This window comes from Ochotona curzoniae, unplaced genomic scaffold (assembly GCF_017591425.1).
Source record: "Ochotona curzoniae isolate NIBS_2020 unplaced genomic scaffold, NIBS_Ocur_1.0 contig_430, whole genome shotgun sequence".
Lineage (NCBI taxonomy): Eukaryota > Metazoa > Chordata > Mammalia > Lagomorpha > Ochotonidae > Ochotona > Ochotona curzoniae.
Window position 1 is genome coordinate 9,302,101 of NW_024466219.1, and position 14,521 is coordinate 9,316,621.

General features: G+C 41.3%; 1 protein-coding gene across 1 annotated transcript in view; it reads left to right on the forward strand.

Annotated features, from left to right (window-relative positions):
- The window catches only part of CRB1 (crumbs cell polarity complex component 1), a 186,490-nt gene extending 172,862 nt beyond the window's left edge, over nucleotides 1–13,628 (forward strand). Inside the window, exon 12 of the mRNA XM_040985196.1 lies at nucleotides 13,413–13,628. Coding sequence (XP_040841130.1) covers nucleotides 13,413–13,628 — 216 coding nt within the window. The remainder of the gene's footprint in view (nucleotides 1–13,412) is intronic.
- Nucleotides 13,629–14,521: the final 893 nt, after the last annotated feature.

The window sequence follows — 14,521 nt, forward strand, 5'->3', positions numbered from 1 at the left end:
ATGGGTAGAAAGCTGAGAGCATGACCTTTCTTTTGTTTAGATGTCCACAAACGGTGAGAGACATAAAGAAGTATTTCATGACTATGTGTGTGTCATCCTGAAATATTTTAAAAAAACTGAGCTATATTATCTGATCTAACTTTATGATAACCTATTAAACTCTGTACTAAACTGATACACCAAACCATTTTTGTCTGGAAGTATTTTTTTTAAACAATAGGAAAGTACTGTTGGTCTTTCTTTAGATTGTGTTCAACAGGCATTATATGAATTGCCCAGTAGTAATGTAAACATAGACTTTCCCTCCGAGTCATGATGTTGAGAAGTGAGGTACACTTAGAATTAACTGAAATGTTAGGTTTGGGAGTGTTTTTTAATCATTATAATTTTAAATTCTATTGACTTTTGCCAAATGAATTATTTGAAATTTGAAAGCCCAACTTCTGAAAGAATGCTCTAGTTTTAAAACAAAGCACATTTTCAGTAAATCCTCCTTGTCTGAATGTTTCTGCCTTTGTTAGTTGTCAGGTATCTCGGTGTCTCCAGGTGCTGCGCACACATGGAGTCCAATGATGCTCACTGCAGGTCCTCTCAGCCTCCCTCCCGACTTTCCGGGGCTCTTCTCAGCAGGGACATACCAAATTTCCAACTGTTTCCCAGCCAGAAGGCTGTGCAGTGAAAGCCTTCTGTACAAGCATCGTGCATGTCTTTCCTATTTCAGGCAGAGTTTGAAATGGAAAGTCTGTTAATTTGATGTAAACTGACCATGACAATAGAAATAGCTACTCCTGAGATTATTGAAGAGAAAGTATGGGCGATAGACATTTATCAATGAAGCCAGAAGAAAAGGTTTTCATTTCTTTGCCTGCCTTTTAAAGAAAGAATAGAGTAAATGGCACAATAGATTATTTAAACAAGGACCTCAGTGACAAGTTGTCAGGGTTGAAGCAATATATTTTATATGGGTGACTTGACGCCACGCTTTATCACCTACACAAGGGGAAGCCAATTTGAGTCTGGTCAATAAAATACAACCCCCAGAGTTAGGCCAGGGGCAAAGCTGACATGGTTTAGCGGAATCTGGTGATTTGGTACCTTTCTACTGGGACACAGCAGGAGCTGGCACTGCCACCATCTGGGGTATGTCCCACACCTAAGCTCTATTTGATGAATAAACACTTTCCCAGGTATGTCAGAAGCCACAATGCTGTTGGTGATATCCTGATGCAGTTCATGCTGCAGTAATTTAATGCAGCTCCAAGGTATAAGAGGGGCTTGTGAGCCAAAGGCTGGATTTACTACTGGCTCACAACTGTTGAAAATTAAGCTACATGTGCTGCACGTTAGGGGTTACTAGGGTAACTCATTAGAGGGGACTATTTTTTCAGAGGCTGGAATCTTTACTGAATTACTGAAAGACTTATTTGAGTATAGATTTGGACCAAATAGTTTTCTGATAAGTTGACCGTAAATCCTTAGTAAAATAAGCTTGGTGTTCTCAGCATATCTGTTGCCTTTTTGATCATTTTTATGGCTTTCCGTTTGCTGGTCAAATTATCCCTATATGCTCCTACAGCTCCTCTGACATGGATTAAGTCAACATAAACCAATAAACTTTCATTACTTTGGCAACTGGTTTTGATTTGGGGGCAATAAATATGATGACACCAACTAGATTAGCTCTGCCAAAGGCTTGAGTGATAAGCCATAGGATGTCAGACATTGGTCTGTTTTCCTCCATAATGTATGAAGCCTCCACAGCAGCTTTCAGCAAGCTGAAGAAAGTTCGAGAAAAGAAAGAAATCTGAATAAGAAAAGAGGTTGGTTTCGAATGGTGCGAATGGTGCGAAGGTTGGTTGAGAATGGTGATGCCAGTGAGATACAAGAAAGTCCATGACCACCCAATGATGTTGATGCTGTTGATGCTGTGCTAGGTTCTAGCAGGCCAGAGATGGGCCAGATACCTGAGTGCACTGGTATCCGGCCCATCTCTGGATAGGATCCATATTCTGAAGTCTTTGAGAGAGACACAGCCTCCAGGGGGAACATGATTTGCCTGCAAACAAGTATGGAGGATCAGTAAGATCTAGAAAAGCACAAAAAGAGAAGAAGCCAGATCTATAAAGTAGTTAAAAGGCTTATTTCTATTATAAAAATAATTTTTCAAATAGCACTTTTCTAACCTTTTTAGGAAAAACAGACCTAGAGAGAATCAGGGGTAATGGCACAATGAACCAATCTATGTCATTCACCCAAATTCAGCAACTTTTTGACCTTTTGCTAACTTTGCTTCATCACTTTCTAGACACATCATTTGTTTCTGAACCATTAAAAAGTAGGCTGTAAATGTTCTAACACTTTGCACTGTGTAAACCACTCATAATTTGAACTAAGATGTCTGAGAGATGTTTCTTGGGGAGGACAGGTTTTATTTTGGCTTGGAGTTTGGAGGTTTAGAATCCATTTTCTATTTTAATCTCCTGTTGGCTGCAACAGTCACAGCTGGGCTGGTTCCAGTCTGGGAGCCAGGAGCCAGAAACGTCTTCCAGGTCTTCAATCCAGGTACATGGTTCCAAGCACTTAGACCATTTTCTACTGATTTTCCAGGCACATAATCAGGGAGACGGATTGGAGGTGGAGCATCCTAGAAATGAAACAGTGTCCCAGTGGGATCCTGGTTGCCACAATGTAGGATTAACCTTTGCCACAGTGCCAGTCCTATCTCAAGAAGAACTTAATAGTGTAATAAACATAGCAAACAGAACAGTGAATATTAAGAATATGTGAGACAGTAATCAGCCATTTTGTGCAAAGCATTTTTACTTTGTTTATTTACTTATTTTATGATAGGAAAGCTTCAGCATAGGTACTTATTCCTTGTAGTCCTAAGGCAAGCAGTAGAATTTAGTATAATCAGGATGGGCAACAACAACACATTCAAGTGTATGTTCCATTCAAGCAATTCTGAAATATGTGCTGGCCCTGGACATTGCTGTTAAAAGACATGAGGGAGGATTTTTGAGTCATGTTGCATGTTACTCAACAGTTTGTCGTAATGAGATATCCAAAGCAGGATGACTTTACACAAAGGTTTGTTTGGGATATTTGTTCTAGAGTTTCACAGTCCTAAATTGGGCAGATCTGACCAGTTCCTTCGACCCCTCTTAGTGCCATTTTTAAATGGAGTTTCCCATGATGCCCATGGCTGTATGGGGTCTCACATAATAAGAAACCTGGAACATCTGTGTTCTCTCTCTCTCTCTCTCTCTGTTTTTCCTTCCAAAGTTACTAGGATTCAATCATGAGGGTCCTGCTTTTGTGGCATAATCTGATTTTTCCACTCACCTCCTGCCACAGCTGGATTTTCACCCTCTTAATCTATTAACTATGACTTTGGGGTTAGGACTGTTGCATGGATTTATGGACAAATCATATTCAATCCATAGCACATAGAACTTGCCTGGGGAATTATTGCCAGGACACATAGTTGGACTTGTGTACTAAAGACAGGAGAGGCATGATTGGGTAAATTGAACCTTCTAAGAAAGAGAAAAGGCATGTGCAAGAGCAGAGGACTCCTCCTGGAGAGGTGACAGGGAACGAAGAATGGTTTCTGGAAAGCAGGAGTTGACTCAGCTGTAACCAACAGTAACATTGACAAAATGGGGGTCATTGATAATGGACCTGGACCCCAAAATTAGCAAGTTGTGTTTGATTTTGTTAGGTTTTATGTAGTTCATTTCTATGAACATCTATGTCATGTAAGCAAAGTCATTTTTCTTTCCTGTAGAGATAAATTGGGGTTCAGATCACTGAGCAAGAGAGTATGGCTGGATGACAATTAAATTACTCATGTGAAATATAGTTATTACACAACCGAGGATCTTTTCTTTTTGAAAAACTGTGTGTTTATTTTTATTTTGTGTGAAGAGCAGAAAGAATTCTTCCATCCACTGTTTCATTCCTTAAACTGCTGCAGTAGACAAGGCTGGATTAAACGGAAGTCAGGAGCTCAGCAATCCATCTGAATTTTACACACGGTTAGCAAGGATCAAGCACTGCCACCTCAGGATACACATTAGCGGGAAGGTGATTCACATGCAGAGACAACAAGATGTAGACCAGGCACTCGGATACGGGAGGCAGGTGTTACAAATAGGAGCTCAGCAGCTTTACCAAGTACCCAGCAGTGAGAAAGGTGAACAGAATGGCCAAGAATCTAATGTGAATGGATGTGTACATAGAGAGAAGCAGAGGTGAATGGTAAAATTCTATATGTTAGCAACTCACAGTGTAGTGTGACTTACATATTCTGAGCTGCTAGTTAGCAGCCACTATTTTCTAAAATAAAGTCAAGAAAAAATGGTAGATGAAACATGAGTGTCCATCTGGCTTTTCTAAAACTAAACTAGGCCAGAGAATCAAGATGGCAGAATACTGTAAGGACATGTTTAAACAGACAGAGAAACCTTAGTCAGTGTGAAGCAGAGTGGGCACATTCTAGGAAATAAGAGAAAATAACAGCAGAGGGGTACTTGGAGACTGACAGATACAGGAAAGCAGCAGACACAACGGTGTTGCAGTGCAGTGACTGATACCCCAGTGGCATTCAGCCAATGGCAATCTGAGTTGCACCAGCAGCCAGAACTCCACCAGCAACACTGTGGGAAGAAAGGTTCACCAGGACCTCAGGAGGTATGCCCAAAGAACTGCCTGTCCTGCTGTTATGTTTGATTGGACCAGGAGCAAAAACAGAGCAGCAGGTAACAGGCGCACAGAGTGGCAACAGGGTGGATTTCACAGTCCAGTCTGGCCCCAAAGCCAAATTGGAAGACATTTTGCTTAAGCAGGCAAAGGCTATAGATAGTACTTCTGGCTCAGCGAACTGCAACAACGTGGCATCATATAGGTTCCTCCGAAGATAGGTCTGGGTAGCCCTCAGACCTATGGCCAGCAGAACAAGAACTCCAGTAGTAGCACATCAGGCACCATTTTGCACAGTGTGGCAAATGTTTTAAGACTTCAAGGAAACTGTGAACTGCCCCAAAGAGAAGAACTCCGCTAACCAGAAGTACAATGATCAAGAGCAAAACAAGACAGAGGCACAATGAATATTACTAAAGACTCCCCCTTCAAAGGAGCAAAAACCTATGCCAACCTCAGAGTCAACTGAGGAAGACATTGAGGAAACGGGGGACACAGAATTCAGAAAACTCATTGTAACATTTCTTCTTAACAATGAGAAGCACTTAAAGCAGGCATTCAAGGAATTTAAGGAATATATCACACAGGAAATGAATCAAATCAAAGCTGATACTTCAAAAATTAAGAATACAGTGGAGCAAATTAGAAGTACAGTGGAGAGTCTCCAAAATAGGATGGAAGAAGCAGAAGAAAGAATCTCAAAAATAGAAGACATTTCTTGTCACCAAGGTGAAACAGACAAAAAACTGGAAGCAGAGCTGAGTCAAGCTAAAAAAAAAAAAGGGATTCAAGAATTGAAAGACACTATCAAAAAGCCAAATATGAGATATGGGAGTCCCAAAAGTTGCAGAAATTGATACTGGGATTAACAGTGTATTCAATGAAATAATAAGGGAACATTTCCCTGATCTAGAGAAACAATTGAGAAACAACACCCAAGAGGGGCACAGAACTCCCAACAGGCTTGATCAAAAGAGATCTTCACCACAACACATGATCATCAAGCTCTCTTCGACTGAACATAAGGAAAAGATCCTTAAATGTGCATGTGAAAATAAGTCAATTGACATATAGAAGAATGCCAGTTAACCTCATTGGAGACCTCTCACAGGAGACTCTGCAGGCCAGAAGAAAATGGAGTGACATATGTCAGATTCTAAGAACAAAAAATTGTCAGCCCAGGATAACATATACAGCAAATCTTTCCTTTGCCCTTGAAAATGGAATAAAATTCTTCCACAATAAAGAAAAGGTAAAAGAATTTGCTTCTTCCAAACCTGCCCTACAAATGATACTTCAAGATGTTCTCTTGACAGAGAAGAGGAATAGCACCCACCAAAACCAAAAGGCAAATGTCAAGAACATCCCAGTAAAATGACAACAGAAGACGAAATCAATGAAAAACCCATTCCTAAAATGACAGGACCAAAGTACCACCCATACATATTAAACTCTGAACTTAAATGGCTTAAACTCAGTCAAATGTCGCAGATTCATAGATTGGATTAAATAACAAAATCCATCTATTTATTGCCAACAGGAGACACATTTCACCAACAAAGATCAGTGGAAACTATATTTCATGAATTTTTGTTTTTTGTTGTTGTTAGTTTCATCTCTTGAAAACACTTTCTTCTTCATTAAATTCTTCAATGATTCATAGATCATACAGTAGCATCATTTTCTTTAAGAAAGTTCCTGATTTTCTCTTACATTTCTTCAGCAACACATTAATCATTCAGTAGCATGTATTTAACTTCATGGTGTTGTTACTTTCTTTTTTCTTCCTGTTGTTGATTTTGTTTTGTGGCTTTTCATTTAAGGAGATGTACATTAGCTGTGTAATGGAGACTGTCATATCTAGTAACATGTTATTCAATTTCATGGTGTTGTAAATTTCTGTTTTTCTTCCTATTGTTAATTTTGTATTGTGACTTTTCATTTAAGGGGATGTACAGTAACTGTGTAATGGAAACTCTCATAACCATCCAGAGGTGAGGATACAATGCAGTATGCATCTCTACTTCCAGATCAAAGATGGAGTCCCAATGAAACTGTTTATTATATCTTGACAATAGGATTCTGGACTCTGCCATTGTCCATGCCCACAATGATGGACATATGATTGTGTATGAAGAACTATACTTTAGTATTTATGTAGGGGAACTCAATGGGAGGAGGAGGGAGTTGAGAAGGGTGTAAGGAAAATCCCAGGGCCTATGGAATTGTATCATAAAATGATAATAATAATAATAATAAAAGTAAAATTTAAACACACACACACACACACAAAACTGGACCAGGAAAATGCTGTGATTCTAACAGAGACAAGTGTGTGAGACATTACAGCAGGGAGTACAGACCCAAAGCCTAGACTGTCAGGAGTGGGGATTCTGAGACTCATCTGTAGATTTCTAGCTGCCTTTCTGTGTACTCAAATGATGTGTTCCATAATTACTGCTCAAAAGCAGGGATAAAAGTTTTACTGTAAGAATATGTCATATCACACCTCAAATCTCAGCATCATTGAACTCTGCTCATAAATGTCCACAGGAAGAAATCCGTCTTGTTTAGGCTGAAGTGTGAAAACCTGGTGGTTGACACTAGAGCAGACTTCCAGAAAGCACACTATGTTAGATGGGTTCGTTTTCTCTTCTTTCTCTGACATATATCCAAGGGAAACTTTTGCAGTAGCTGCTCCAGCCTCTTCAGTAGGGCCTGGCAATCCCAGTGGCGAGTCCTCATCGTGACACCTTCCAGGCTGCCATACCCTGCACTATCCCATCCCAGCCCAGTATGCAACCACCCCACACAGCAGAGTGGTCAGACAAGGTCACTAAGAGGTGACCTGGAATGAGATGACTTAGTGTTGGGCTCCTTGCTTCCAGTAAGGGACTTCAAACATTGCTGACTTCAGTCTGAGCCCCTGGGGAGGACTGGAGCTCAACTTTGTGTTCTTCTCAAGTTAGGTTTTTACTGGAAGATGAGGCTGGGCCGGGGGGGAGGGGCACCCAGCACTCAGTTTAGCGCCCCCTCCTTGTACTGCTCCATGCTGCGATTGAATGGCTTCTTGGGGATGTGGCAGAGGTCTCAGCTACACACAGTCCTTTCTTCATGTCCTTATACCACTTGTTTCCTGAAGGGAGCCTCTAGCAAAACGGCCCCTTCTCGGTGCCGGGACATTTCCTAAGCATTGTCTTTCAGCGTTTTGTTGACTTGTTTTTTCCCTTATAACTGTGAAATTGACAGAGTATTATGGTTGGAAATCGGCTACAGTATCAATATTCACTTTAAAAGCAGAGTTATGGCACATGTTCCATATTACTATGGAAACTCCTATTTCTAACAATTCCCTGAACAAACCTAGTTAATAACTCAGATCTGTGTTGGAAGATTTCATTGTCCACCAGAACAAAGATATCTACTTGTTAGAGCAGATCTTCACCAGCACTGTTTTTCAGAGTCTTAGGATGTGGAATACCCCTTTCCCACTTTATTTCAATTTGAAGGATCCAAATTAAAGAGATATCTTTGTTTTGCTCTATGTATGCATGTGGACATTAAAGAAACTAGCATTTTATAAACATTTAATGATTTTTCAATTGATCACTAATTCTGATTATAGTCTCAGTTTGGTTCTTATGTAGCAAACACACACACACACACACACACACCCCAGAAGTTCACATGTTGAATGTAATCTATAATCAACTAGCACATTCAAACTTTCTAACCGCCCATCTTAAAATCTCTCTCCACCGAGGGAAGGTAAGGGGACCCATCACCATTTTCAAGTTGGGCCCTGACTTCTAGGGATTCATACAAGTAAGCTGTGGTTGGTAATAACTCAGAAATCCATCCAGGACCAAGGGGCATCCTGGATAGTCATAACACAAAGAGAAACCCTCGATTTTTGTGTGATATTAGTACAAATACAGCACAGCTAGCACTAACCATGTCAAGTACACAGAATTACAAAAAAAAAAAACCAGAACATCTTTGTAGCTCTGCTTCACGCTTTACCACATGAGCTCATGCGGTATGTCTGGATGGATGGATGACCAAGAGCTTTCTCAGCCTCTCTCATCACCACTTGCGGAGTCCAAGAAGCACAGTGGATCCGATGTGGTAACTTTCCACAATTTGAGCAAAGTGGACTTGTGAGATCCCGATCTCAGATTGTGCTTTGCACCAGGATAAACCTTGTATACCTCAGATCACTATGGCGCTTGGAACACTTCCAAGGTGTGGGAGTCATTGTCCCACAGGTCAGCAAATGGTAGCTAGAGGTCAGAGAGTGAAGAAACTGTATTCAAATCCATCTGTCTGTTGATCAATTCTGTGTTGTTTCCAGAGTCCCTTCTGAATAAACAGTATGAAGTTTTCTGTAATTTTTTTAAGTGATAATGCCTGGTTCAGCACATTCTGGGACGAGAAGGGTAGAAAGGTTTGACAGTTTCACCTCTGATTACCACAACATAACCTTGCCTGGGGTGTTCTTGAGGCCACCACTCAGTCAATGTCAGAATGGACCTTCTTTGAGGATGAGAAAATAAAATGTGCATTTATTTTATGCTACAAATGAGTGTAAATTAATCAGAGCTTATTCCCATTTAAATGCACTTTTTATGAGAATTTGCAGAATGACTGAATGCATCTTTTTCTTAGAGAAATAATTTTGCATGATATTTGTAACTGACTAAGAGTACATATTTTCATAAAAAGGTTATTTGAAAGAGCAATATTAGAAGCTCAACTCACCCAAACAGGGCTGGCCTGGAATCACATCCCGCGAACGGGAGCCTCTATCGTGTCACCTCAGCTTCCATTACAAAAGGAGCCATTCTCGTGTTGTGTATTTTAAGCACAGTTAAAGAAGAGTGGGCCAGGACAAGCCTTTCAACCACTGGAATTCAACAGCAACGGGCCCTCCAGAGGCAATATCAAAACCCTTCTCACTCAGTTTCACTCCAGAGCTTAATGACGTGCCCGATTTGACACACACAGGGGAGACTTGGAATAGTAATGTTAAGTTTCAGGATTGGCTCCCTTGGTCATATACCAAGATCCTGAGGAATTCTGCATTAACTTTCATAGGTAAATAGAACAGGGATTATGATAAATGGGTTAGTTATGACTGCTAATATTTTTACATATTGAGAACTTAGAATAGATCAGACTTTCATGGTTTTTGCACTGTTTTTTCAGCACAAATCAGAACTTTGTGAAAGAGAGGGAAGACACCACAAATGATATATGAGAACTCTTTTACAAATATGCATGGGGGCATCTTTTGCCCTTGCTGTCAGATGGATGGCATTGGTCCATGAGTTCATACAATGCACACTTCATATCATGTTAATTATAGACCTTAGATGCTAGGTTTATGATCTTTTTCATATTACATGGGAATAAGGAAACCTGACTTTCCTCAATCCCTGTCCAGCCTCACAGTTTGCTGTAGATGTTAATATCCAGTTTCACAGGTGATGAATATGGGTCACTGAGATGCCAGTGAGTTGCTAGCCTTCACACAACGAAGGGCAGCAGCAGCATCCAGCCCAGGCCAGGCCCTGCTGCTGCAAGCACAGCGCCTCACCCTTTCTGCGGGAAAGGAGTGGGAGAGACAGGCCTGAGACCATGGCTTTGATTGCTCTCTCAGTCTCCCCACATTTTGGAGGACAGCACAGGAACTGTAGACAGGTATGTTGGTTCCACACAGGTCACAGAGGACATGAAAGAAATCAGCATTATGGTTCTACCAAAAGAAGAAAGAAAGAGAGGAAGGAAGGAAGGAAGGAAGGAAGGAAGGAAGGAAGGAAGGAAGGAAGGAAGGAAAGGAACTACCCCTGGAGTCCCACTCACTCACTGCAGCCAATGAGAGAGTCTTGGTGCTCAGAGCTTCCCTGGTGTATTCTGTCTGTCCAAATGAGATTAGAACAGCACAGACAGTTGAGAAGATACAGCCAAACCAGGTGAAGTACCCCTTGTCTGTATGTGGACATACCCTGTCCGCTTATCCAGTACAGCCATTACCCTACCCCCCCCACACACACACGATAATACAATCCACAGGACTGATTAAATCATGTGTAACAGTAAGGGTGTGAATTTTGTTCGTTAGAGTCCATGGGCCTTCTGTGTCCCAGACTTTTCATCTTTCAAGGCCAAGTCTACAGCTCTGTTCAGTATCCCCATGCAGTTATCTTTATTGATAAAAGATGTAAATACTTTTCTCCTCTCTGTCTCTCCTCTCTGCGTATCTGACTTTGTAATAAAAATAAATAAATCTTAAAAAAAAAAGATGTAAGTATTTTTAAAAACATGACTACTTCCCAGTATGGATGGGGAACTGTCCTAGCAGGAGTAAAGTAATTTTCTCAAACGTTACTGAATTCTGTAAAACAATACGTTTTCCTACGAAAGCGCTCAAGCACAAAAACCCAGAAATGTTCACAGTAACATGAATGAGGGAAGAGCGGAGAGATCATTTCCAGATACCTGCAGTGCCACATCCTCAAGAGCTTTCCACTTCTAAAGCCAGACCACGGTCCCCCTGTGCACCCTGCTCTCCTGTGCACCCCGGGAGTCGTCAGCCATATTTCCTCTGCTCCTCCCCGTCCACAGTCTGGCAGGGACAGGAACTTGCTTCAGAGCCTCCTGCCACTCTTCTGTTCTTACTCCTGGCTAAACTTAGATGTCAGTTCTTTTATATCACGAAAAACACTTGTCCTACCTCCATCATTTTGCCCACCCTTGCTCTCTTCCATCCCCTACCCTCTCACCAGATCTGACTCTGCCATTCTCTGCTCTGATCATCGCTGGCGCCTCATGGCCTACAGGACAAGCTTAGTTTAGGAAGACACCCGGATTTTTGGAGAAGGTTTGTCTTCTTTATTGAGAAATATCCGTAAACCCTAGATCATGTCCCAATTCAAACATCACATCTGAGTGTCCTACTGCTTCCCTATATTCTTTATTTTTTAAGATTTATTTATTTATTTGGAAAGGCAGATATACAGAGAGGAGGCAAAACAGAGAGGAAGATCTTGTGTCCGTTCATTCACTTCCCAAGTGGCCACAATGGCCAGAGCTAAGCCAATCCGAAGCCAGGAGCCAGGAGCTTCTTCCAGGTCTCCTACGTGGGTGCAGGTACACAGTCCCAAGGCTTTGGGCCGTCCTCGACTGTTTTTCCAAGTCACAAGCAGGGAGCTGGATGGGAAGCAGGGCTGCCAAGATATGAACTGGCACCCATATGGGATCCCAGTGCGTGCAAAGTGACTCCTTTAGCCACTAGGCTACTATGCTGGGCCCCCACTTCCCTATATTCTAAAAACTTTTATTTTACTTGACCTTTTTACTAAAATTATTTCATCAAAATGAAATTTCCTGCTTGAAATATTTAAATGCCCTGTTGTTCTTCAAAGAACAGTTACATCTCATCCCAATCTTATGCCACCTACATTTGAATACATTTATTTATGATGCATCATAACAAATGTTTATAAAGCACTATGACTTCTGTACATGTTCCTAAGTGCACGTTTCCTGCTTTCCTTCTAGCCTCGGGGTCTAAAAGCTCCTAACAATTGTTCTGTCTGTATTTTTATTTACTACCTCAGTAACTTCTCAAGTAAATGGTCAATAGGCATGTTGAATTAATGTAAAAATTGAACTCAGAGTAAGTAGATACAAGGCAACAATATAAACACATTACAGTATTGTGTTCGTTTAAACCAAGATATAGGAAACAATTAAGAATAGCCCAAATACCTAAATTCTCTGGAATGTTACACAAAGATTATCAAAGCAGTAGATTGCTTTGGCCATATGAATTACAACTGAGAAGGTAAAGTAATCTGTCTCTTCTTTCACTCCAAGAGAAATATTTATTTGAAAATCAGCTAACAAAATCTACTAGCAACCGTCTCCTTCTGTCTTTCAATATTTTTGTGCAACTCACTCATTGACTGATGCTACCATTGGCTAAACTATCCAGTTAAGGCTTGCTAAAGAGCTTCGCAAACACACCGGAACAACATTAAGCCATCAGTGAGTGCTGGCAACCCCCATGGTCTCTGGCAGCCGCAGCTCCTGATGGCGCCCTGCCTGCAGCCTTCTGGCGCTGGCTGTTTGGGTTCAGCATTGAGAGCACATATTTTTACTGCCATTCAATTGTCACATCAAATCCAAATCAAAAGGATGACTTAGGAAAGTGCCTGCAAGGTGCCACAGCCCAGTCCCGCAGGACCTTCCCCACAAGGCCCGACTAATTTAATTTGCTTCCTTAACCTGCCCTCTCCCTTATCCCACCAAAAAAAAAGATTATAAAGTGACTGTTTTCTTCAGCACAAATCAGAACTTTGTGAAAAAGAGGGAAGACACCACAAATGACATATGAGAATTATTTTACAAATATGCATGGGGGGCATCTTTTGCCCTTCCTGTCAGATGGATGGCACTGGTCCATGAGTTTATACAATGCACACTTCATATCATGTTGATTATAGACCTTAGATGCTAGGTTTATGATCTTTTTCATATTACATGGGAATAAAGAAACCTGGCCTTCCCTCAATCCTAGGGTTTTTTTCGCCAGGTTGGGTGGGTCCGGCTTGCTTTGATGGGTATTCCTAGGGTAGCTCTGTTGCACTAAACGTTTTCCTTCACTCTGGAATTCACTTCCCAATTCTTTGAATCCTTTTCAGCTGGCAGACGGCTTGGTCTCGGACATGTTCCCCGCCACTGGCTCAGTGATTTTAGCCCTGTTACTGATCCTCCTGCTGGCTGCGGTTGCTTCAGTCATTGCTTCCAGCAAAAGGGCAACTCAGGGCACCTACAGCCCAAGCCATCAGGAAAAGGAAGGCGCCCGAGTGGAGATGTGGAGCATGACCCCGCCTCCTGCACTTGAACGGCTGATTTAGCTCTTCCTCCTCCTTTGAGAGATGTGCTGCTTGTGAAGGAGCTGATTGTCCTGGAGGGCCCTTTCTTACTTACCTGGAAATATACATGTGCAACTGGAGCCCCCTGGAACCGGGAAAGATTCCTTCGATCTCCTTGAAGACTTTCAGAGTGGTTCAGCTTCACACTGCTGTGTATTACATTATATAAGAAACCACACAACAACATTTGTGCCAGTAATTTCTACCCGATAATGAGCAAAATGACCCTTCAGGAAACCATTTTCGGAGAAAAAGTTGTGCTATTGCTTGAACTTTTCACAACCTGCGGACAACCTTTTGCTATGCCCCAGTGGGCCACTGCCACTATTTTCAAAAGGAAACAATGGCAGGAGGGCCAGTATACCTTTTGCACTCCGCCTCACACAGTGTACGCTTTTAGTTGCATTCCTGTGATGAAATGGACACTTTTGTTCCTCACTGATCAAGAGGAAGCAATAGAAATGACCTTTTGGCTTCAAAAAATGACTCAACAGCAACAAATAAAAATTGAAATGCTTCTATTCTTCTTTCTGAAAATTTTTCGCACTTTGAAATATTACATGGAATAAAAGAAACCTCTAGAAGCAGTTGAAGAATCTGCTTACAAATTAGTTCTTTAAACAAATTATCTCGATTACATTTAAAGTCATCGCTCTTTGTAGAAAGGTCGTTTAGGATCAAAACACTTCCTAGACAAAAATCAAAATAGGAGCAAAACTGGGATATTCAATAGCAAAGATCAAGCTCTTTCCTTTCAATTGCTTTTTCAAAAATCAATTTTAAACATTGGCATTGTCTGAAGGTAAGATCTCCCTTAGTGAGATGCATGTACTTCAATCGCATGTGTGCAAGGCTGTCCGCAAGAATGCAGGGAG